The 23,428-nt window shown below is 47.8% G+C and overlaps 1 protein-coding gene across 18 annotated transcripts in view; it reads left to right on the forward strand.

Moving 5' to 3' along the window:
• NEDD4L (NEDD4 like E3 ubiquitin protein ligase) overlaps window positions 1-23,428 on the forward strand; it is a 335,178-nt gene that overhangs the window by 241,055 nt on the left and 70,695 nt on the right. For all 18 annotated transcript variants that reach the window (XM_053205754.1, XM_027069058.2, XM_027069060.2 and 15 more), the window contains 2 exons: window positions 14,693-14,743; window positions 23,268-23,329. In XM_053205754.1, coding sequence (XP_053061729.1) covers window positions 14,693-14,743; window positions 23,268-23,329 — 113 coding nt within the window. The remainder of the gene's footprint in view (window positions 1-14,692; window positions 14,744-23,267; window positions 23,330-23,428) is intronic.

Below are 23,428 nucleotides of genomic sequence, written 5' to 3' on the forward strand. Positions count from 1 at the left end.
ATAGTAATAACGCATTGGATTATATCTATTCACATCCCTCCCCTTTGAGATGCCCAGAGGGACAAGGACTTTGTTCCAGGTCAGAGAGAAAGCCCCAGAACACTTCTGTCAGGGTTTCTGCTGTTGTTGGGGGGCAGGGTGGGGGGCGGTTGTGCATTGCAAGCTGATATCTGAAAATCACAAAATTGAAACATGCCTACTATCACGAAACCATAGTTTTCCTTAGAGATTTTTGTAGGGAAAAAATCATAACTCTTAAGCCACGGAAGTATCATGGAGTTGAATGCAGAATTCCCATGAACATTCAGGGTGACCAAAAATCTTGCCCTGGACCCAAACCCAGCTCTGGAGGTGACTCATCTCTGCTGTCAGTCACTTCCCCCCATGCCCTGCTTGCTGTTCCCTGCAGGTGACCTCCAGAGCTCACCGTTGTGCACTTGTGGGGGGGGGGGGGGTGGTGACAACGTGATGATGTCAGTGAGGACTCATCACGTCCCTTTGTCGCCCCTGCTAGTGGGGAGTATTAGCTTAGGAGCTGGGTGTGAGAATGAAGTCCCGGGATCAGTGCCTCCTCAAGCCCGGGTCCTTCACAGACTGTTGGGTTTTGCTGTGTGGCCCTGGGATCCTGCCTGTGTTCGTTTTCTTCAGGATTATGGGGTTAACGTTCTGGACACCCAACGTGTACCTAAAGGGACTCTTTGCCAGTTGAATAGCCTCACAACAGATAAACTTTTTAGAATAACAAAGCGGGGGCCATTTCTAAGCTTGGACTAAGCTTATAGTCTTCTTTGTTCCTTCATCTTGGTCCTTAACATTACATTTCATTTTCATGTGTTTATTTTTTTTAAGGGATAGTTAATGTTATAAGAGCTCACTCTGTTTTTAAAGCTCTTTCATCTGTCTTTGCCCTCACAGGATAGAGCAGGGTTTCTCGAACTGCATGTGCTATAAACTCTTGGCAATTCAAGAAAAGCCTTTTGACCGGACACCAGACTGAGGAAACCACCGAGTTTCTGGAAAGAGCTGTTGGCTTTCCAGTTGGCCAGGATTGGCAGGGACCCCACTTCTCCCGTTTCTCAGCTCTCATTGTTTTAAATATTCACTAGTATGGGGCGCCTGGGTGGCGCAGTCGGTTAAGCATCTGACTTCAGCCAGGTCACAATCTCGTGGTCCGTGAGTTCGAGCCCCGCATCAGGCTCTGGGCTGATGGCTCAGAGCCTGGAGCCTGTTTCCGATTCTGTGTCTCCCTCTCTCTCTGCCCCTCCCCCGTTCATGCTCTGTCTGTCTCTGTCCCAAAAATAAATAAACATTGAAAAAAAAAATTAAAAAAAAAAAAAGAAAGTATAAATATTCACTAGTAGCAGAAGCCTCACAACGTTTAGTAGTAACTTGCACAAGGCTTCCACATGCACTGACCTTTGAGGTGTGTAACCATTGACGACACAGGAGGTGCAGGTGGTCACAGCCCCGTTTTCCGAGTGAGGAACCTGGTCCCAGGGAAGGCTCAGTGCCCGAAGTCATCCGGCTAGTTCGTTCCTGGGCCAGGACGGCACCCGGCAGTCTTTCCCCCCCACGCCTCTGAGGGCTCTTTGCCCTGGTACTCTTCAGAGCCACACCCGTAACTTAGAAGACCTCCTTCTAGACGGGGCACTTCTCAGAGGTAGCACTTGCCTCTTCTTTGAGTCAGTTGATGCGAGGCAGACTGTGCCACACGTGTGGGTTTCAGGGCCAGGACGAAGGTGGGGCCTTAGAGAGGGCATGAGGGCTCAGAATTGGAGTCTTACCATCACCCCCTGCTCCGGGGGCCTTGCTGGGCTCATCGTGGTTCCGGTGGGTTTCACAGGCCACATGGATTGGCATCTGCCTCTCGCACCGCCTGTGGGCACCCGAATGAGTGGTGGTCCCGGTCCCCTGTGATGCTTAGAAAGAGGCACGACTTCCCTCTCCTAGGTTTACCTTGTGTGTTAAGGCATCAGTAAAGACTTGGACTTGGGTGCCTCCAATGTTAGTTCCGTCTTATCTGAAGTATGCTCACACTCTGTCTCCCGAGCTCCTGGGACCCCTGGCTTGGGCACCAGCTCCCTGTGCAGCACAGCTCCTTGTTCCGGGAATGTTTTCGGCCCAGAGCTTCATTTCCTTCCTGATTGATAACTGCATAGTTTTTGCTGCTGTTTTTTTAAACGCAACTCAGGCAGGGACCCAGCCTTCAGCCTCCGTTCCTCAGGATATTCCTGGCACCCGCAGAGTGAACTATGTCCCGCTCCCGGCGCATCCCATTAATTGGAAAATAGGCTAGTGCGTGTAGCTTTGCTTGCAGACCTCTCTTTAAAAAACCAACAAACAAAAGTACTGCGGGAGGTGAAAGGGAGACCAGTTGAAGGACAAAGACGTGATAACTTTCTTCGAAGAAGTGATCGAGCTGTCCCATTCCCTGTGTAGAGTGATTATCCCTTAGGAAACAACACAATATTGTGGAAACAAATCTACTGCGTTTGAGTCACAGAGATTCTAGTTCAAGTCTCAGCCTTGACACTTTCTAGCTAGAGAAAGTTCTAGTTACAGAAGCTCCCTGGCGCGTTAGGGGCGTTGAAAAATCAGCAGATTACCAGAACGTTCTTTCCAGAATTGTCCAAAGATGGCGTGAACACCTTACAGAGCATGTAGGAGGAGGGAAGTGGAATTAGACAGTGGTTCTCAACTGGTCCTGTCCGCGCCTCCACACACGTACATTTGACAGTGTTTGGAGACATCATCTGGTTGTCACAGCTGGGGGACAGGAGTTGCCACTACACGTTGTGGGTAAAAGCCAGAGGTGTTTCTAGAAACCCTACAGAACATAAAATAGCCTGCCGGACAAAGAATTATCTCGCCCCAAATGCCAGTGGTGATGAGATTGAGAAACCTTGAGTTACGAATAACGTTTATTGAATCTAATTGTCCCCGCTTCTGTCCAGTGACTATGGAAAATGTCCCATTTCACAGATGAGAAGATTGACCTTTGGTGGTGATTTGGTTATGCAGTTATCATTTCTGCTGGCCTAGGTAGTGAGTGCTCCGTCATGGATGGTCAGAACCAAGCAGAGTGAGCGCCTGCTGGGGAGGGACAGATAGATCCACTAGTCTCAGATGTGTGTTGCAGTAAGTGACTTTTGAGGTCCCTCCTCAGAATCCCATTCTCTGATTTCTATTTTGAAATGGGATTCGTCTTTTTACGGCATTAGAGTGGCAAGCAGGTAGTTCGTGGCCATGGCCAGTGAAATCCCTGTGTTTTGTACACCTGTGAGTCTTACTAATATCCCAGCACTGTCGGACCAGAAGGCTAAGTCTCTGAACAGGAGCAGCCAAAATGCCTCCCCCTCCCCCTATCTCATCCACGTTCTAGGCCCACGGAGTTAATTTACCAACATACGTAAAGGTTGTCCTGTGGGAGGACTAGAGAGGCACAAATGAGGGGAGAAGAGGAGGAGAGGCAGGGAGAACTATTTAAACTTGTAGAAAGATTGCAATTCCATGTCAGGCTGCTCATCAGCATAATTCTGCCAGTTTCGCAGGTAAGTGCAGTTTCTCTTGTGAACAAGGAAAACCGAGAACTTTACTCCGTGGCTGTCAACCCTGGCCACAGGTGAGAGTAACCCGGAGAGCTTTTGAAGCACACGTGTGTCTGAGCCCGTCTGCCAGAAATTTCATTATCTCGGGAGAGGCCTGGGTCCTGACTTGTTAGGGCTTGTCAGAAGATTCTAATGTCCATCGAGGCCTGGAGAACCCCCGGTTAACTCCACACCTCAGTCCTGCCCATCGTGCTCAGAAAGACGTAACTCGGGTACCTGTTGACATTATTCTGTCTCCAGGAGACTGGAAGGAGGGCTTGTGTCCTCCGTATCTTGCAGGGAGCGGAAGAGGGGACACACTCTGGTCTTGAATTCACCCCTGCCAGAATGTTCAATTAACATAAGTTTCTCCTCATCCTTCAAATTCCGTGGTTTAAATTGGCCGCTAATTGTTTGCACAATTTTTTTGCAAAGCTTGGAAGTTTTCCTCTCCAGACTGTTTCTCACCGACACCGTAGATAGAAAGGGGGTGATTGCCTTTTTCAACTTTTCGTTTTTTGTTTTCACTTCCGTCGCCGTCTAAAAATCCCGTCTGTACCTTAGAGGAAGAAGCTTTAAATACTTAATGAGCTCTGAGGGAAACTTTAATAACAACCCAGTTAATGACCTGACACCTTATGATGGATTATGTGCCTTGAACTGTAGTCTCCAGACATTTTTGCTTAGTGAACCTTATGAAGAATTTTGAAGAACGGTGTCTCACACATTACAAAAACTTTTTTTTCTCATACGTTTTTGACACCTGTAATTTATCAGTAGCTCAGTAAGTTATTAGTCCAGTAGCTGCAAAAGATACAATTTCTAGTGTATTGAGTGCATGAAAAATTTGGATTTTTTTTTCATTTTGCAACTACAGACATGGCTCATTTTATGGAAAATATCTGCCACAAAATTAACGATCGTTCCTTATTATTTAATACAGTCAGCCATAGGAGGCTTATTTCCTATCACTAAAAATCTGACTTCATCTTAAAAATCAAATAAAAAGAAAATTGGGCAGATGGTAGATATGCGAGACACTGCTATTCGGTGTCTTGAAGGAGCCTGTCCCCCAGGCTGTGGTGAAAGAAGATGTGTCTCTCGTGTTCTGTCTTCTCTCTTTGCTCCCTCCGGGGCTGTACGTTTTCAAAGCCTCCCTTCATCCCGTGCTTTTTACACCCGGCCACATGCGTGCTGGTAAGCTTCAGGAAGGGTGAAGAGTAAACCTGTCTTTGGAAAGCAGGGGAAGGGGAGCTGTGGTTTAGGTAAAAGCAGGTGGGGAAGGAGAGGCAGCAGCAGAAGACACTGTTTCTCGGGCAGATGGGGTTTAGGGAAGAGAACATATGGCAGGATGTAGAACATGATTTCTTTAAAACCACCCGTGCCCAACTTCTCAGAAGGTCTTTGTGTATCTCCAGAGGCGGGCACACTCCGGTTTGAGAGTCCCACTTTGAAAGATAGGAAGGGGGTGCTTCGTAAGAATAAAAATCACTCCGTTTCGTTTCCTTTTCAAACTTACACTTTGCTCATTTCATTGTTTATTAGGATATAGATGAGGGGCTCCTGGCGGGCTCAGTCAGTGGATGACTCTTGATCTCGGGGTTGTGAGTTCACGCCCCACATTGAGTGTGGGGATTGATTGAAGATAAGATCTTTTAAAAGACCTGTAGGTGAGAGAAGAACATAGGCAAGAATATGCACGTGACAAATCCGAGATTGTGTCCCGTAGGAGTTTGCAGGTCGCAAGAACTGAACCTGGCAGGTGTCACCCTGAGGAGATGCGGAGTTGAGGACACAGCATAGCAAACTGGGATTTCCTGAGGGGAAGTGAGGAGCTTGTGCAGGGTTTTCCTTAAGACCCTTGTACGTGAAGTTGTCCGCTCTGTACTGTGCTGGTGAGGCCATGGGCTCCGGAGCCAGACTGCTTGGGGTCACATTCTGGCTACTACTGACCAACTCAGTGACCTTGGGCAAGTTTCTCAACCTGCAGACAATAGCCTCTGGCCCATCATGGGAGAGCTACGCAGTAGCTTGTTACACTTTGCAGTCTCAAAGCCCTTTACCAGACTATGGCTGGAGCTCCTCCCCCCGGCGAGCTTCGCTGGAGTCCCCTGGCCCGAGATGTGATTGCGGCCAGAGTATGGCCAGTGCCGAAAAGAGAGTACTAAGCAGGATCGGCCTGGGATTGCCGAAGCTCAACCTCAGGCTGTCTTCATGGCGCCTTTATGAACAGTCAGTGTCCTCGTGGAAACCTGTAGAACTCCAGTTCAGGATTGTCACTCGCTGAAATGCCAAGAACGAGACCACATTGAGTTCCATGTAACCTCGTCGTCTGCTTGAGTACCTTATCCCACACCTGCAGAGCCATTGGCTGGCCGGGCAAGGGGACGACAGATGGACGACTGCTGGTTTCAGATGCCCTGAGATGTATGAGGAAGAGCATGCTAATGAATCAGACATTGAACTTGAGGTTACTTAGGTTCCCTTTTCCCCAATATCCCAATGACCCTGTTCTGGCTACTAAGGGCACCTGTCGTGAACTTCTGCAGGTGATTTATTAAGGTCTCTTCTTTGATAGTTGAGTTCAGAGACAAATCGCAGAATCCAAAGGTGTCTCTGCCTTATTTTTTTTCTGCTTTATACATATAATCTATTATTTAAATTGCTTGCAAAGAAATTTGATTTTAAAACTTCCTCGGAGAAGAAATGAGATACTGATCTTGAGGAAATTATTCTGAAATCTTCGGCAATTGAAATCTTAGGAAGTCGTAGGATAAAATCAAAAGCACAAAATTAAACAACGTGGTGTCATTAAATGAACCCAGTGACACATTTTCCTTTTATTTATTTATTTTTAATGTTTATTTCCGAGAGAGAGAGGGAGGGGGGGGCAGGGGTTGGGGGGAGAGTAGAGAGAGAGGGGGATACAGAATCCGAAGCAGGCTCCAGGCTGCGAACCGTAGGCATAGAGCCTGACGCCAGGCTTGAACCCACGAACCATGAGATCATGACCTGAGCTGAAGTCGGATGCTTAACTGACTGAGCCAGCCAGGTGCCCCACACGTTTTCCTTTTAAATTAACTTTGAAATGCAATCTCAGGTCAGTTTGCTTTGTAGGAAGGAGAATATGTATGAATGTTTACCTTATTTTTAGCAGATTATATTCATTAAAATGTTTTAGTTTATTCAGCAACTAACTTTTACCAGGAACGACCGTAACGCCTAATGTTTCTCTGCATTTGCATTATTTACAAAGATAAACTCTCCTTACAAGAAACTGTGTCAGGGTCATTGGTGAGGCTGGGCAGCTCTGAAGCAGGTGTAAGGGATAATCGTGATGCCAGGCTGTGCCCCAGACTACGTAGGGTGATGGGCTGTGGCCTCTTCCCTCCCTGGAAGATTAGATGATTGTGGATGATGGTCCGTCCTCCTAGGTGTATGTCACTAAGCTTGTCTGGATGAGGGGGAAGACCTCTCTTTGCAAACAGGAATGGACAGGAGGTGAACATCAGGGTGGCACACGGTGCGGGTAATGACCCTGCGCCCGCAGGTGGCCCACTGCCTGAGATGGGACATGGGACAGCAGCCTGGCCACACCTTCCCCTCACACCCCCCCCCCCCCCCCGGGCCTTTTCCTCCACCATCTTGTGCACTTGCTTTGTGTCACTATTAAGTCAATGATGTCTCTGTTCTTGTCGCTGCTGGGTTCACACTGACACTGGCTCCCAAGTGCTCCTCTGGGCCCCATGGTAAGGACTTGGCATACACGATCTTGCCCGTTCCCTCATTCCACAGTGACCAGGAGAGTCCAGGAACAGGGCGCTTCTGAACTAACACTGAGCCTTCCCCTTACCTGCGTGGTCCAGACCCTCGCACCGCCTCATCCGGACAGCCTACCCTCTCTCTTCGGCATCTTCCCCTGCAGTCACTTCTTCCAGCTGTCAGGGGACCTTTCTAAAATGCAGTCCCTGCCAGTCGTTCCCTTCATAGTGGCCCCTGTTCTCTTTTCCTGCCATGTGCCCACATCCACAGCGTTAGCCTGGCGCCTCTGGCTGCACGCCCTTCCCTCGCGACCCCCTTCCGTCCCCCCCGGCCAACTCCTACTTCGTGACCCTGCTCAAGTTCCTTTGTGCAGGTGTCCTTGCCCTTGACCCTTGGCAGATAGAGTCCCTCCCTCTGTGCTGGGCCCGAGGCATCCCGTCCGTGCTTCTGATATGCAGCAGCAGCTGGGGTGCGTGGTGCCTGCCTCGTGGAGCTGCACAGACACTGGCCGCCCGTGGCTGCTGAGCAGCGGGGCTGTGGATGGTCCACACCGCAGTGTGCTGCAGGCCAGGGATGGGCACCGATTTCAAAGACTTCGTGAAAAGGAGAACATAAAATAGCTCAGTAACCATCTTTCTCTCGGTTACACGGTGAGATAACATTTTGGAGGAATGGGCTCAACTAAAATAAATTCTTGGAATTAATTTTATCTGTCTTCTACTTTTCACTGTGGCTATTAGAATTTTTCAAATTCTGTGGGTGCCTCGCATTCTGTTGCACAAGGCTGGTTAGTTTCTCTCCCTAGGAAACCGGGGCACCTTGTCTCTGCACCTTTACAAGGTCCCATCTTGTGCGTCTCGTCCCGAGTTCTTTCCCAGTTTTTACACCCCTAGAGGTGATTGGGCCCTAAATTCAGATTATCAAGTGCTTGTACTACAACGAGCTGTGATTTCCGTGGCCCTCCTTTGACCTGTGCCCTGGACTATGCCTCTGTTTAGAGCAGGAAGAGGACTGAATGTTCTTGAACCACCTCCGCCCGCTGAGGAAAGAGGGGACACTAAGCACATCTCATCCCCTCCCGTGACGACTGGGTCCCCGCAGCAGCTGGGACTCCCTCTGAGCCCACACGCAAGTGCCTTCTCGCGGCTCGGTGTGTACTTTTCGGCCTCTCCTGGATTGAAGCCACGCCGCTCTTGCAAGGCCGGCTTGAGTCTTTGCCAGTACGGTGGTTCTTTGCTCCGTTTACCCCTTCTGGTTTGCAGTCTGAGCTTTGAGCAGAGCGTCCTTTAAAATAAATACTCTTCACGATAGCACATTCATCCACCGTGATTAAATTCTGCCCGCCTTCCCAGTGTGGTTTTCTAGGAGCCTGCAAAGGTCCCGTGGGCCTGCTCTGACATCTCGTTGACACGGAAGGCTCGTTTGTTTTTGTAAATAAGAGCTGGCGTCTCCAGGACCTACCTTGCCCTGTTTTCGTGAATGGGAGGTCTTGTCCCTCAGCTTAGAAAACTAAAATGGCAGAGGGGCAGGCAGCGTGAACGTGACGTGTGTCTTTCTGAGCAAGTATCCGGTTGTGTTTGCTTTTACGTTCTGGTGCCCCCGAGTAAATTTTGGCAAGCACGCGTGCATTCAGAGGGCATTTCATCGTCGCACCTTTTTATTTCTAATAGAATGCCAGTTGACTCTTGGATTAAGGCAACTTCGCTGACCTATTTTAAGGCAAGTCACCTCGAAAGCCAGAGGCCACCAGGTGGTGACACATCGGATTCTGCAGCGTGTGGTGTGGGTGGAGGCCAGACTCACTGGGTCTTTGCGAGCCCCGGCCGCGCCGTCCGCGTGGCGGAGGCTGATGACTGGGACAAGCGCAAGGAGAAACAAGACAGTCCTTCCTCCCTTCCGTGCGGCGACAAAGCCAGCCTCATGCTTTAGTGAGGAGTGAGACAGCACCTACAACTAAATGCAAATTGACATTCAGGTGACTCTCCCGGACACTAACTGTTGAGGAGTTAGGGTATTTGTAACCCTTTGTCTAAAAGCTTCTGTAGGGGCGCCTGGGTGGCTCAGTCGGTTAAGCGTCCGACTTCGGCTCAGGTCGTGATCTCGCGGTCCGTGAGTTTGAGCCCTGCATCGGGCTCTGTGCTGACAGCTCAGAGCCTGGAGCCTGTTTCAGATTCTGTGTCTCCCTCTCTCTGACCCTCCCCCGTTCATGCTCTGTCTCTCTCTGTCTCAAAAATAAATAAACACTAAAAAAATAAAAGCTTCTGTAAAAGGCTCTCAAGCCGTTCATTATTTAGATTATTCAGAGTGCGTACCTCTCGAAAAATAGAACCTGTTGCCCCCATCAACTCGGTCCTGGTGCTGGAGCGTGGGCTTTGGGAGGAAGCAGACAGGGAAGTCACATTTCATGGGTTAGCAGGAAAGCGAATGGGTTTTGTTTTTGTTTTTGACTTAGTGTTGTGAGGTTTACCTTCAACTTGTAAGAGACACAGAACTAGTCACGCTATAGCTTTACTCTTAAATTCTTTTTCTGTAGCTTATATTCTGATTCCTCAATACGTTTCTTCTGTGTGGCTTGAGAAATTCTAACTACGGTCTTCCTGGAAGTCACTACTTAATAATTTCTAGGATAAAACCCCAGGCAGTTGGTAGCACCGGATGGTTTCCATTTAATGTGGTTGAGTGGCTTCTAAACCTGGGATGGCAAACACACAAAAGGAAATTAATTTCACATCACAGCTTAGTACACATTCTTTCATGTGTGTTAACAGAACCCATTGTGTTGAAACTGTATGTACATTTCATGCAAGGCACTAATATTTTCTATCTCCTATTTAATTTTTTTTTTTTTTTTTTTTTGAGAGAGAGAGTAAGCGAGCAAGCGTGTATGTGACAGTGTGGACAAGGGGCAGAGGGAGAGAGAGAATCCTGAGCAGGCTCCATGCCAAGTGCAGAGCCTGACATGGGGCTCGATCTCACAACCCTGGGATCATGACCTGAGCCAAAATCAAGAATCAGACACTTAACCAACGGGGCCACCCAGGCGCCCCTTACTATATTTATTTTTTAAAAAGTGCTTCTCATGAGCTGCCAGCAGGGTTGCAATTCATGTTTAAAAATGACTGTCCTGGGGCACTTGGGTGGCTCAGTCAGTTAAGCCTCGGACTTCGGCTCAGGTCATGATATCAGTTCATGGGTCCGAGCCTCACATTGGGCTCTGTGCTGACAGCTCAGAGCCTGGAGCCTGCTTCAGATTCTGTGTCTCCCCCTTTCTCTCTGCCCCTTCCCTGCTCATGTTCTGTCTCTGTCAAAAATAAATGAATAAACATTTTTTAGAAAGTTTTAATAAAATATTTACACAGGGATAGTTATTTTAAAGGGGAGAGGGGCAGTCTTCGGTATACTGTGATCATCATTTAGAGAGCAAGCTCTAAGACCGTGTCAGGTGTATGTATTTGACTTCTCCAGTAATGGAATATGGATTTTTGCTTCACCTTCTGTTGACACATTTCAGGGGCTCCATTTTGCCTTGTCATTAGGTTGGAAAATATTTGGTGGCTTGTCAGAAGGGAGCATTTATAATTGTGTTACTGACTTGCACATTTGCAGCCTCTAGAACAGGACAGGTTATTAAGGTTGAAACTGACAGCATTTACCACTTACAAACAAGCACAAGAAACGCCAGCGTGAGCTGAAATCAGTTTGGTTTTCATAGGCTCATCGTCAGCATGATGCTTGATGGAAATAATTGTGTCATAGAAGTTGCCAAAAATTGATTTGATTATTGTATTTTCACAACATTGGTGTTAGGTGGCCTCAGACATTGTCTCTCTGGGGCCCGTGGGTGGGGATCCTGCCCCAACAGCACAGTCCGGCGTCCTTGAGACCCTCCCCTTCGCCGGCATGTAGGCCACTGGTGGGCTCTCCGATCCCCTACTAGATCCCTCCTGTGGAATTGAAGGTGTGTTTTAAAGTTGGTATGTTCTCATTAGCCTACATGTTTTACATCTCCTGAAGCTTCTATAGTTCTGGCGATGGTGGGCTGGGTTTCCAAACCCATCACGTTCCATTGACTGGTGAAACATTTAAGCCACTTTCTCCGTACCATGTGCTGTCCCATACTCGATCCCTATTTTATCTAAAATGTGAGGGCGCCTGGGTGGCTCAGTCGGTTGAGCGTCCATCTCCGGCTCAGGTCATGATCTCGCGGTCCGTGAGTTCGAGCCCCGCATCGGGCTCTGTGCTGACAGCTTCAGATCCTGGAGCCTGCTTCCGATTCTGGGTCTCCCTCTCTCTGGCCCTCCCCCACTCATGCTCTGTCTCTCTCTGTCAAAAGTAAATAAACATTAAAAATAAAATAAAATAAAATGTGGTCTGACTACAATCACCCTTGATGCAAACCAGAAAGAGCCTTCCGTTTGCTCTGTTCGTGAAGTTGCTTCATCTTTGGCTATTTTAGAAATTGTGTATTGTGTCAAGTGCGAAAACCTGGGAAGGTACAAGCAAAGCTGCTGACTTTGACAGCGAGTGCCCCGGGGATTCTGTCACCTGCTCCATTTGTGGGAAGCAGCAGCAGAGTCTGAACAGGAGGCATTGGCCAAGAGAACGCCCCAAATGGGCATTTTAATAGAGCCCCACCAAGTCTCCTCAAACTGCTATCATGAGAATCTCTTCCCACCCACACCGTATTGAGCCGCTGTCCCCGTGAGAAGCACAGAGCTGGCGTACCGCTTTGCTTTCGCGACAGTTAGTGAGACGCAGGACAGGGTATTAGTTTGGAGCCCAGACTCTGATACGAAGTGGCCCGAGTGCAGCGCCTGCCTCACTACTATAGCCCTGAGAGGCAGGTGCCTGGGCAAAGGTGCATGCATTTGACCGGTTTACAGCTCCGATAACATCTCCCCAGCAAAGCAGCATGGGCACGTCGGTGTTTTTGCGACTTGTTATTAAGATGCACTTTAGGTGAGCAATTGATGCGTCGCTTTTCAGAGATAGGAGGGCATCAAGCCCCTTCAAGGGAGCCCGTCTTCCTCTGATGTTTGTATCCCCTGGCCTTTTCCTTCACGGGTAGCAGGAGGGGACAGGGGGCAAGTGGCAATACCACGCTACTCACATTAGGTAGACGAACAGTTTATGGTCAGTAGTCAACACGCTTCTGGTTTTTGTTAACTAACATTCATTCACACTAGCTTTATAATTAAATTCGTCAGATGGAGAGCAAGAACACTCCCCATCACTTTGGGCAGCAAAGATGTCTGCCTTTTCTGGACCTTCTGCCGATGGCTACTTTTGTTGAGATCCACAGCATTAATTGGCACCTGTAGCTTTGTGCTAGATGAGGTGTTTGCATGCTGGGTTGTAGCCAAAGTAGCCGAGATTAAAAAAAAAAAAAAGTACAGGAGAATCACATCATGAGGACTGGGGCTAGTCTCCTGCTTTACGTACACCTGGCCAGTGGTGACTTTGATTTTTTTGCTGTGCATCGTCTAGAGGAGACGGATAGCTATCTAGTTAATCAAATTTTTTTAAATGACCTAGAAGGAAATCCTGAGCTTGGAGCAAATCATTTCAGTAAATCTCATTCATGGTTACCAACTGCTTCTTTTCAAATGCAAGAAGAGAAGTTTTCCAAGTACGTTTAAAAAGTAGTTTCTGGGCGCCTGGGTGACTTTGAGCGTCCGACTTTCCCTCGGGTCATGATCTCATGGATTGTGGGTTTGAGCCCCACGTCGGGCTCTGTGCTGACAGCTTAGAGGTTGGAGCCTGCTTTGGATTCTGTGTGTGTGTCTCTCTCTCTGCCCTTGCCCCGCTCACGCTCTGACTCTGTCTCTCTCCCTTTCTCAAGAATAAGTAAACGTTGAAAAAAAAAACAAAAAAAGGTTCTGTAAATTAGAAAATTCCTCGGTAAACCAGCAAAGAGTGAAAAACAAGAACCCAGGATTTGGGGTTAGGAGGTCTGGATTCTCTCTTGGGCTTTTCCTCAGGCTAGCAGTGGGACGGGTCGGATTTCACCTGAAGAACTTTCCAGCTTTTAGGCATTTTGAATATGGTAAGAAGCTGCCTGTGTTTGTAAGAGGGTAACAGACTTCTACGCCAGGGTCACTTAAATGTCCAAAGCCATGACATAAGCACCTTTACAGGATGTAGTGTCAGCGAGACCTGTTGAACACCCTGTGGTCCAGGCCAGTGTCCCCTGGACCTGAGTTAGGACTTCCCGGGTCTGAAAGGGGGGTCTTGAGCTCCTCCAAATGAATTTCATCTAGGTCTCACGTCAGAAAGATGAATGCTGTGTGGTAGGACAGAGACAGGAAGAAGTACGGTGTGTCCTGAAATTAACCAGCAAACTCAATCCATGAACTTGGATTCCAGAGTAGTGTACTTATAAGAGTGCAAGTTTGAGGCCGTTTTTTAATGAGAAGTAATTTGTAAGATTTATTAATCATTAGACTTTTACTCTCTCCCTGGACTCTCAGCTCTCAGGAAGCTCTTTGTAGCACTTAAATATTTGCTAGAATGTTCCCAAGATGTCACTACTGTCTCTTGTGTGAACTGGGCCAGCTGTGCCCCCAAACCCTCTGTGGTCCCGTGTGTCCCTTCCCGTACTGATCACATGCTCCCCAGTTCCAAGAGCCGATTTGTTTCCATTCTGGGGGGTCACAGACACCCTGCAGGGGCTGGGGCAGCTCAAGTTCTGGTGGACCACGCCCTGGGCTCCTCCCCGTCTCCCAGGCGACGTCTGTCTGCCACTCATCAGGGCCTTCTGCCTTGCACGCATCCGCACGGACACTGCACTCCAGTGTCAGGCCCTGGCCCTTTCTATTTATAAAGAAACTTTTTTTTTTTTTTTTAACTGAAGCATCGTTGGCACACAGCGTTACGTTAGTTTCAGGTCTGCGACATGGTGACGACACCGTACCTCACTCCTGCAGGGCTCACAAGTGTAGCTACCCTCTGTGGCCCTACAACACTGTTACGGTGCCACGACTATATGCTGTATGTTTCATCCCGTGACTTACACAGAATCATTATGTTAAGGAAACATATTAAATATTTTATTTTTTTTTTAATGTTTTATGTATTTTTGAGGCACAGAGAGACAGAGCATGAGCAGGGGAGGGGCAGAGAGAGAGGGAGACACAGAATCCAAAGCAGGCTCCAGGCTCCGAGCTCTCAGCACAGAGCCCGATGCGGGGCTCGAACTCACGGACTGTGAGATCATGACCTGAGCTGAAGTCGGACTCTGAACCGACCGAGCCACCCAGGCGCCCCACATATTAAATATTTTAAAGAATACCGACGCTCAGTGGATAGATGGGGACATTAACTCTTTACTCTCTTCTCCACAGACCCGAGACGACTTCCTGGGACAGGTGGACATACCCCTGAATCATCTCCCGGTAAGGACCATTACCTGCTTCATGGTGCATGCCGTGAGCAGCGCTTTTCATTGTTTCCGGTTGGGTGTATTTCAGAGCAGTATTTCCTCAAGGCAGTGGAGCAGGCTGACATGAAGGGCATGTACTCTGACCCTGGCCCTTTCTAGAAAGCAGTCTCTTCGGGGGGATGGCAGAGAGCTTAACTGTGAAAATCGGGCGTATCTGAGTCATCCAAGTATGCCTGTCTGCATCACCAGCCTCTTTCTCTTCTGGGCTCCTTTGTCACATCATGGAAAACAGCTCCCTTTCTCCGTCCAACCCTCGCCCTTGTCACCGGAATGTTTTTGCTTGCAAATCCACCCTTTGGGGCCACTCAGACATTTGTTGTCTTTGTGTAGAATTACACGTGCTCTTTCTCCTGGGCTACATCCATACAAGCTAGCACTTCCCAGATTGGGGTGTGTGGCTTTTCTCAGGCAGCAGGAAGACCAGAGAAAAGAAGCTGTTGGTTCTGGGTGAACTTGTCAGCTGGCGTCACCCACCTTAGAAACTGTACTGAGTTAGCCCGTGTGATGTTGTTGCCATTTCTGTCTGCTCAGATGAGTAGCAGAACAGTTGGAGTTTGTGACTGGTGACTGAGGCTAACGGTGTCTTCTGTGTGCTCAGAGGCGATGTAGGTAGCCTGGGGAGACTTAACCTGGAGGCCTTGGGGAAAGGCAGGTTGGCTTGAATTTCAGCTACGGTTTTCCAGACTGTTCCGTCCCCACCCCTCCTGCTCCTTCTCCCATAGGGCAGCACAAAGTGACTCAAATAGTATCTAAGAGAGGGTAAGTCAAATGTTTCTGCCTTCCAAGGCCATTTTGTTAATTTTGTTAGTTTTTTTAAAATGTTTACTTTTGAGAGAGAGAGAGTACAAGCAGGGGAGGGGCAGAGAGAGGGGGAGAGAGACAGAATCCAAAGCGGGCTCCAGGCCCTGAGCTATCAGCACAGAGCCCGACACAGGGCTTGAACCCACCAACTGAGAGATCATCATCTGAGCCGAAATCAGAGGCTTAACCAACGGAGCCACCCAGGCTCCCCCTTGTTAATTTTTTTAAATACTTTGTGAGCAAATAGCATCAATAGTCTATAAACCAAAGTGACTTAAACTGCGTAGTGCAAGTCTGCTGCGTTGAAATGGTGGCTGTTACCATATGTTAAATACCAAGAAAGACTGTGTCTTACCCAGGAAGCTCTGAAGAGATGTTGTGAAAGGATTGTGATAGCAAGCAATTTATTCTTACTGACTCAGGGGAGCTATTGAGGAAGGAAGTTTCAAGCACGTTGCCTTCCCAAAGACTGGAAGGAAAAGTGATGTCATGAAAACATTATTCTGTATAAAAACCTGAAGCTCCCAGGTACTTGCAGAGGGCGTGTGGGTTGCACGGGACCGATTACGTAAGCCTTCGCCAACCTGGTTGCCCTTTCAGAGTCACATGGGGAGGGTGTGGAGGTCTCCTCGTTTGCACGGAAAGACTCTTCACGTGTTCCTGCATCCGTTGGCCTTCTGTCTGTGCTCTTCCGGTTGAAGCCATCCGCTGACGTTTTCAGGCGGTATTTTGTTGGTTGGCCAGTTCTTTCATGGTTATCCCTAACCACCCTTGTCCCTGACAGAAGAACCACATCTCTGTCGAGGCAGATGAGGTGCTAACACTCTTGAAGAGGTGTGAGTGGAATGTTTTAAACAACCTGCTCCAACAGTCCCCCGTTTGAGTGATTGAGTGCTCATTGGTTTGGAAAGGTTGGGTGGGGCTCGGAATGGAACAGCGTTCCTCAGTAGAGGGAATTAGCTTAGCTCTGGGTTTGGGTGGAGGCAAGAGTGAGCTTCGAAAGGACGAGCTGGTGCCAGGGCTAGAGGCTGTAATAGAAACCAGCCGATGGAAGAAGGTAAACAGCGAATGCCTGGAGGACACTGAGAACTTGTGTGTGACCCAAGCCAGGTGAGCAGTGGAGCTGCCCAGTTTTGCACCTGCCCCACGAATGGCTTATGCTGGAGTGCAGCAGTCTTCGTCCTTAACCATGGACGACTAGGTTCGTGGAACCAGCTGCAGTCTGGGAAATGGACCACAGAGGAAGCCAAGGAGAGGCATGGCGGTGCATTCTTCACCTTCTAAGTGGTGGTAGAACCCAAGTAGCGTATTCTGAATGGACACGGCCTTCGGGCTCAGGGTTTGAGGTGCTGTCGTGGGTGCGTTTGACCCTACGTGTAGGGCACTCATGGGAAAGTTGCACGGTGTTGTTTTGTTTTATAGAACACAAGCGTGGGTGTGATAAATGGACATTAGCATTTGGACGTATTTTGCAGAGTCAGTAACGGTTGCTCCTTTCTTGATAGCTCCGTGCCCCTTGTCAAGGCAGGTTATATATATGGCCGGTAGAGTCAATATTTGTCAAAATCAAAAAATCTTAGATAAAATAGGAAAATGGTGTCATCAGTGATGAGAGAAGATAATGGAGAGCAGTAATGTGGGACATTTGCCGTTGCTAACCCATGCAGGCCCTTTCGAGATTGAAGGTATCTGATTGGATATTTGGTTATTAATTTCATGCAGGCCCGTTAGCCGATAGAGAATGTATCCTTCAACAGCTGTTTGCTGATGGATATGATGCTAATCTCTGAGGAAGAATCCGGCGAAGCAGCTTTCTTCCGCATGTAGCCTAGCATTGTCACCTGTTACAGTAGCCACGTGGTAGTTGAGCGTTTGAATGGTGGCCGATGTGACTAAGGAGCCAAATTTAGAATGTTCTTTCACGTTCTTTCATGTTAATGAATTAAAATTGAAAAAGCCTCATGTGGCAAGTGGCACCATATTGGGGGCACATGTGAAGGTGAGACAGTGTTCCCTGGCTTGGGTAAAAAATAATTTATGATTCCAGATTCCCATTGCCTCAGATACTAATTCTGGCTATTAGAGGGATTCCTAAACCCCCACCAGATTTAGTTAGTGATTTTTCATTCAGCCATCTCCCCCTACCTGAGGCATGCATCTGTGTTCTATGCATCTGATACGCCAAGATCATTTAATTTAGGTAATAAGAAAAAGCCCAAATGTTTAAAATCCTAGAAATTGAAGAGTGTTTGTTTTTTAAGTCTGTATTAGCAGAATACCTAATAGCATATATCTTCATGCTGATATATATGTATATCTCATGTATATAGATAATTATCACACACACATGCCCATTTGTTTATTTTGAGGCATTTTATTTTATTTTTGTTTAATGTTTATTTTTGAGAGAGCGAGCATGAGTGGGGGAAGGGCAGAGAAGGAGAGAGACCCAGAATCCGAAGCAGGCTCCAGGCTCTGAGCTGTCAGCACAGAATCCATTTCAGGGCTCGAATCCACGAACAGAGAGATCGTGACCTGAGCCGAAGTCGGACACTTAACCCTCTGAGCCACCCAAGAGACTCCTATTTTAGGGCATTTTAAACAAGAGTGAGGCTTTATCTTATTGCCTCAAGATATCACGAACCTTTATTCCTTAAAAAAAAAAAAAAAAATCTGTCTTGATTATGGTCTAAGAAATTATTGCCTTAACTTTTGAATGAAGCTCTTTTCTAAATCAGGAGCTTCATGGAGAAGATCCCAGACAGCAGAACCAAACTTAGAATAATCTCTCATGATGGTTAACAAATGATTTTTGATCATTTAAATCCTGTTTCACGTATGTTTGAACAATAAATATTTTAGACCCATTAATTGATTTTTGCTGAAGAACCTTCTTCCCTTGCCGAATGAAATTCTAGAGGCATGTTGGGTTCATTACCAGTGGATATTGGGGTTTGCAGTGTAAAATCATGCTTTCAGGATCTCAGGAGTGGCTTACCTAAGTCGTCCTCACCTGCAGCTGTAAATGCTCAGACCCCAGGAAGACTGGAGGGTCAGAGCAACCCTACCTCTCAGCGGACAGGTTTAGGAACCCACCCTTCCAGGGGTGCACAGTGTAACTGACAAGCACCTTGGCATCTCGGATCTGGCACGTGTGGGCCCTGCTGGGCCCCGTGGGCTGTGGCGAGGGGCTGAGTTGGAGCTCCGCCAAGGTGACAAACGAAGGAGGCAGTCGGAACAGAGGCGGGGCGGGGAGGGTTGTGTGAGGCCAGGTGCCCTGCGCGTCAGAGTCGCTACCTCGCTTATCCAGCACAGTGGCCAGAGGAGGCCAGTGTCCGCTCCGTCATTGCCCCCTCAACAGGAAAGAGTGAGGAGTAGTCGTGTGAAAGAAAACCGGCTTCCTCTCCCCGTTCTGATGATGGGTGCCTCCGTGCTTCACACTCCTCAGATGCTTCCAGAAGAAAGCAACTCAGTTGAGACTTGTGATGCACTTTCATCCTCGGCCCTCAGAGTCCAAGGTCGTGGGAGTTCAGGACGGTAGGGCCCTCTACTTCCTTTGTTCCCATTCCGGATTTGCCACTCACCTTTAATATTTCTTGTCCTCCTTATTTATTTTTGAGAACAGGAGTGCGGGCAGGAAGGAGAGGAAGCAGGGGAGAATAAACAAGGTTGGTAGTCCCGCCTTGTGTGCAGATCCGAGAATTAAGAAAACATAAATCCGTATTCACAGAAGTCTCCAAAGGTCGGGCTTTAAAAGAGCTCTCCAGAACTGTTGACTTGGACGTGGGAGACAGGCCAGTCGCCTTGACAACCTTAACGAGTTAGTAATCTTTCCCGGGCCTCTGTATTGTCACCTGTAAAAGGAGGGCATGTGCACGGGTGACCCCAGGTTTCCATCCAGCTCCGTGAGACCACGTCGTCGCAGCTGCTCCGCGGCTCACTCAGCAGAGGTGCGGGCGACCGCGATGACTGTGTGTCATCTGGTGGGCTGGGGCGGCGGGGCTCGCTGGAGGTGCGTGGGGTTGGCGAGACATTGCAGTTGAGGGAGGTCATTGTTGGCCTACCTGCCTGACATCTGTCCTCCCAGTGAGACAATGCCGCCCTTTGTCCTGCTCTGGTAGGGGGGGCACCAGCAGTAAATTTAACTGTAATTCTGCTTTTCTTGCCAATTTTTCTTGAGCTACCGTTTTTGTATCTGTTTGTTAAAGCCAGTGGATAGTTGTTTAAAAGTTCATGACTTCTAAAAAAAAATTTTTTTTGACATGTATTTATTCTTGAGAGACAGCATGAGCAGGGGAGGAGCAGAGAGAGAGGGAGGCACAGAATTGGAAGCAGGCTCCAGGCTCCGAGCTGTCAGCACAGAGCCTGATGCGGGGCTCGAACTCACAAACCGTGAGATCGTGACCTGAGCCGAAGTCATCGGACTCTCAACCGACTGAGCCACCCAGGCACCCCAAAAGTTCATGACTTTCAGGTTCAAGTTTTAGGACTTCAAATTTTACAACTTGCCTTTACTAATTATTTAGAGGCCAGCCATCTCCAAGACTTGTAGTAACCACAGAGGGACATTTTCTGGCAGCTGTTTGCCTGTTACGCCTGTGAAATTTTTCTTGACTCGTCTTTCAGTTGTATCTCCCCTGCCCTTTGAGCCCCAAGCCCACACATCCCCTTCAGCTACACAATCTCTGTATCCATGGGAAACACACTGGGGTAGAGAGAGCTATTTTAAAAGCATGAATTTCTCCTATTATAGTCAAGTGCTGCTCTAGGCAATCACGGTAACTTTTGAATTTCCGTTTCTCTAGAGCGAAGCATTTTTCAGGGTGGTGGTATTGTTTTTGGTGCCGCAGCGGTACCTGAAGGTAACTCAGATGATAAGTTTTTGTATTTTTGGCTTTTATATATTTTATATTTATGGCTGGTAGAAGGGTAGTGATTCCCACTCACATGTATAGAATTCAGCTCATGTCCTAGAGCTTAGAGGGGCTTCAGAGACCATTTTGTCTACTCCCTATATTTTACAGATGAGGGCATCTGAGTCCAGACAGGGAGGTAACTTGCCCAGTGATCACTAGGCTGGAGGCAGTGCTGGACCAGACTCTGGGTCTCCAGTATTGATGTGCGATGTGCTCAGGGGCCCGGGCAGGCGTTTGCAGGGGGCTCAGTCTAAGGCTTGGGTGCTCTTGGTGGTCACATGCAGGTTTTGAGCCTAGGGTTTCGGCAAGGCTGTTTGCTTCCGTTTGCGCACAAAGCTGTGTCTCTCGCTGTATGTCTCAGTAACTACAGTTCTCCTGAAAGCAATTACTCTTTTTAAGATGAGAGTGCTGTGTATCCAAAAGATTTTCGTTGGGATGTTCAGTGCCCCCAGAACAGGGGGCAGTGGTGTCCACTTTGGCTAGTGATGCTGTCGGCATCAGCCTGTTTGAGATGCTGTTCTCCCAGTGCTGTCCTGGGGGTCTCCACTGGGCTTTTTTTCCAGCAAATAGGATCAGGTAGGACCCTGTGTAATGCCAAGAAGAATCCTGTCCCTGTCTACAAGATCACCATCTTGTTCGCATGCAAGGATTTCCACGGAGGTGAATTTCCATTTTTTATGCACTTGGCCACACAGCTGTGTCAGTAAGGAAGCCAGGACGCAGACCTAGGAGGAAGCCTGCCTCTCGATCTGTGTGGTGGTTGTCATTTAAACCACACAGTGCGTGCGTGAGTGGGTCCATTATCAAAGGAGTCCTCTAGGCTCTGTGGTTTCCTCTGTTCACTCTCTTGCGTTCTCTGCGTCCCTTCGACTCCTCATGCCTGCTAAGCATCCCGTGGTTTTGCCCATGCCGAATTCCTCGGTTTGAACCACCCTTCCCCCCATTCCCCACCTGTCCACACTTGCCCATTCATCTCGAATTTGGATACCATATCCGCAAACCATGTCGATCCCCAAGTGAGAATCAGTCGCTTTGGGGGGGGGGGGGGGATGTGATCTCCACATGTCCGTGAATTTGTTCTACCTTAGGTTCAAGTTACCGGTTGATATCGTGGCCCCTGCAATACATCCTTGTAACTCTAAGGGAAGGTGCCATGTTGTAGCCACACATCTTCCACGTGGGTTTTGTTCTAAAACTCTTTGTGGTTGAATAAATGAGAAAAGGAAGAAATAGAATAATATTCTTAATTAATAAATTTTCCATGATAAGTGGTATGTATACATTTGGAAACATCTTTTTTTTAGAAAATGTTTCCAAAATGCCTAACTGTGTCACCTTAAAGAGGACAGTCTAGAGAGAATATAATTGACTTCCTTCAGCAATGGTGGAATTTTCATGGCTTTAGTAGTTCATGGTAGATGAGACGAATTAATCAGCTGCTTGTACCAGTGCCTGCTTTGAGCCAGGCAATGTTCTTGGCACCAAGAATTTAATGGTGAGCAAATCCAAGCGTCTCGTCTCATGAGCTTAATTCTAGAAGTGGTGGATGACAAATTAGTAAGTAAGTAAATGACCAAGATAATGTCCGATAGTGAAAAGGGGGACAATAAAGCAGCATACTATGATAGAGGGTGGTAAGGGGGGGGCTCATGTAGTAAGGATGATGCAGCGTCTGAGAGCGTGACCTGGGATCTCACACCTGGGTTCAGAGTGGAGCCAGCCGTGGCCGTTTGGAACCAGAGCTGTTTAGCAGAAGGACCTGCCGGGGCAGGATTGGATGTGATGTGCACCAGGACAGATGAGGCCAGGACAGAGAGACTGGCTCACAGTGAGGTAATGGATAGTTAGGAGGCAGGGCATGTTTAATCTTGTACGGCCGTAGGAAAGCATTTTCAGTTTATTATAAGCAGAGTAGGAACCCAGTGGAGTTTCAAGCCGGACGACATAAAACCTGGGATGTTTCAAATATCGACGCACACACAACCCTCCAATATAGTACGTCAGTACATCTTAGTATGGCGGTTTGTCTCCGTTGCCACCAAAGTCAGTGTTTTACATTGTTTTTAATTAAAGGGCCTGGATATTTGGGATTTTTACTACATAAAGTGTTTAAAAATTAATGAAATAGTAACATTTTTCCAACTTTCTACTTGCTTTGACCAGCTAACCCTGCACAATAAAATGAGTACGGATTTCTTTTAAAAATAGCACAGTTACACTCCTAGCTTCATGGACGAGGCACCAGCAAGAGGCTGATTGATGGCACTACCTGGAATGGTCTCTGTGGAGGAGATAATCTTTCAGTTATCTTAGGCTGATGACATGATATTTTCATGTTAAAAATAAAGTAAAATTGCCTTCACAGATATATTTTCCCGTTAACTCCATTGTTAGGTTTCTTGGATCACAGGGAACGAGAAGGTACCAGTGACCACTGGTTCTGAAATCAATCAGCAGTGAGATTGAGGCCTGCACCCTGTAGTTAGAAATTACACTCGGCAGTGACGACTATAATTTTGTCATTTGTCTAACGCTGGGGTTGGCTCCTGAAAGTGGGTGTTGATAGTGACATCTAGTGGATCTTGGGTAGATAAAGATGACCTCTAAAGTAATTACTTGTCTAGTACTGGGTGAAGACCCAACCCCGTTTTCACCCTTCCCACATTCTAGAATGTGAACGCGCGTGCTCTGTAATCCAGTTTGGTGTATCTAAAACACGAGACTATCAGGAGTTTTGAAACTTACTTTTTCTTCCTGTAGACCGAAGATCCGACCATGGAGCGACCCTATACATTTAAGGATTTTCTCCTTAGACCAAGAAGGTGAGGCTTTGGGGCACAGGTGTCCTTCATGCTTCAGTCATTGGTTTTCTCTGAGGAAGATTTCTGCTTCTTTTCCCTTTGCATCTTTTGTGTAACAAC

Source organism: Acinonyx jubatus, chromosome D3 (genome assembly GCF_027475565.1).
Source record: "Acinonyx jubatus isolate Ajub_Pintada_27869175 chromosome D3, VMU_Ajub_asm_v1.0, whole genome shotgun sequence".
Lineage (NCBI taxonomy): Eukaryota > Metazoa > Chordata > Mammalia > Carnivora > Felidae > Acinonyx > Acinonyx jubatus.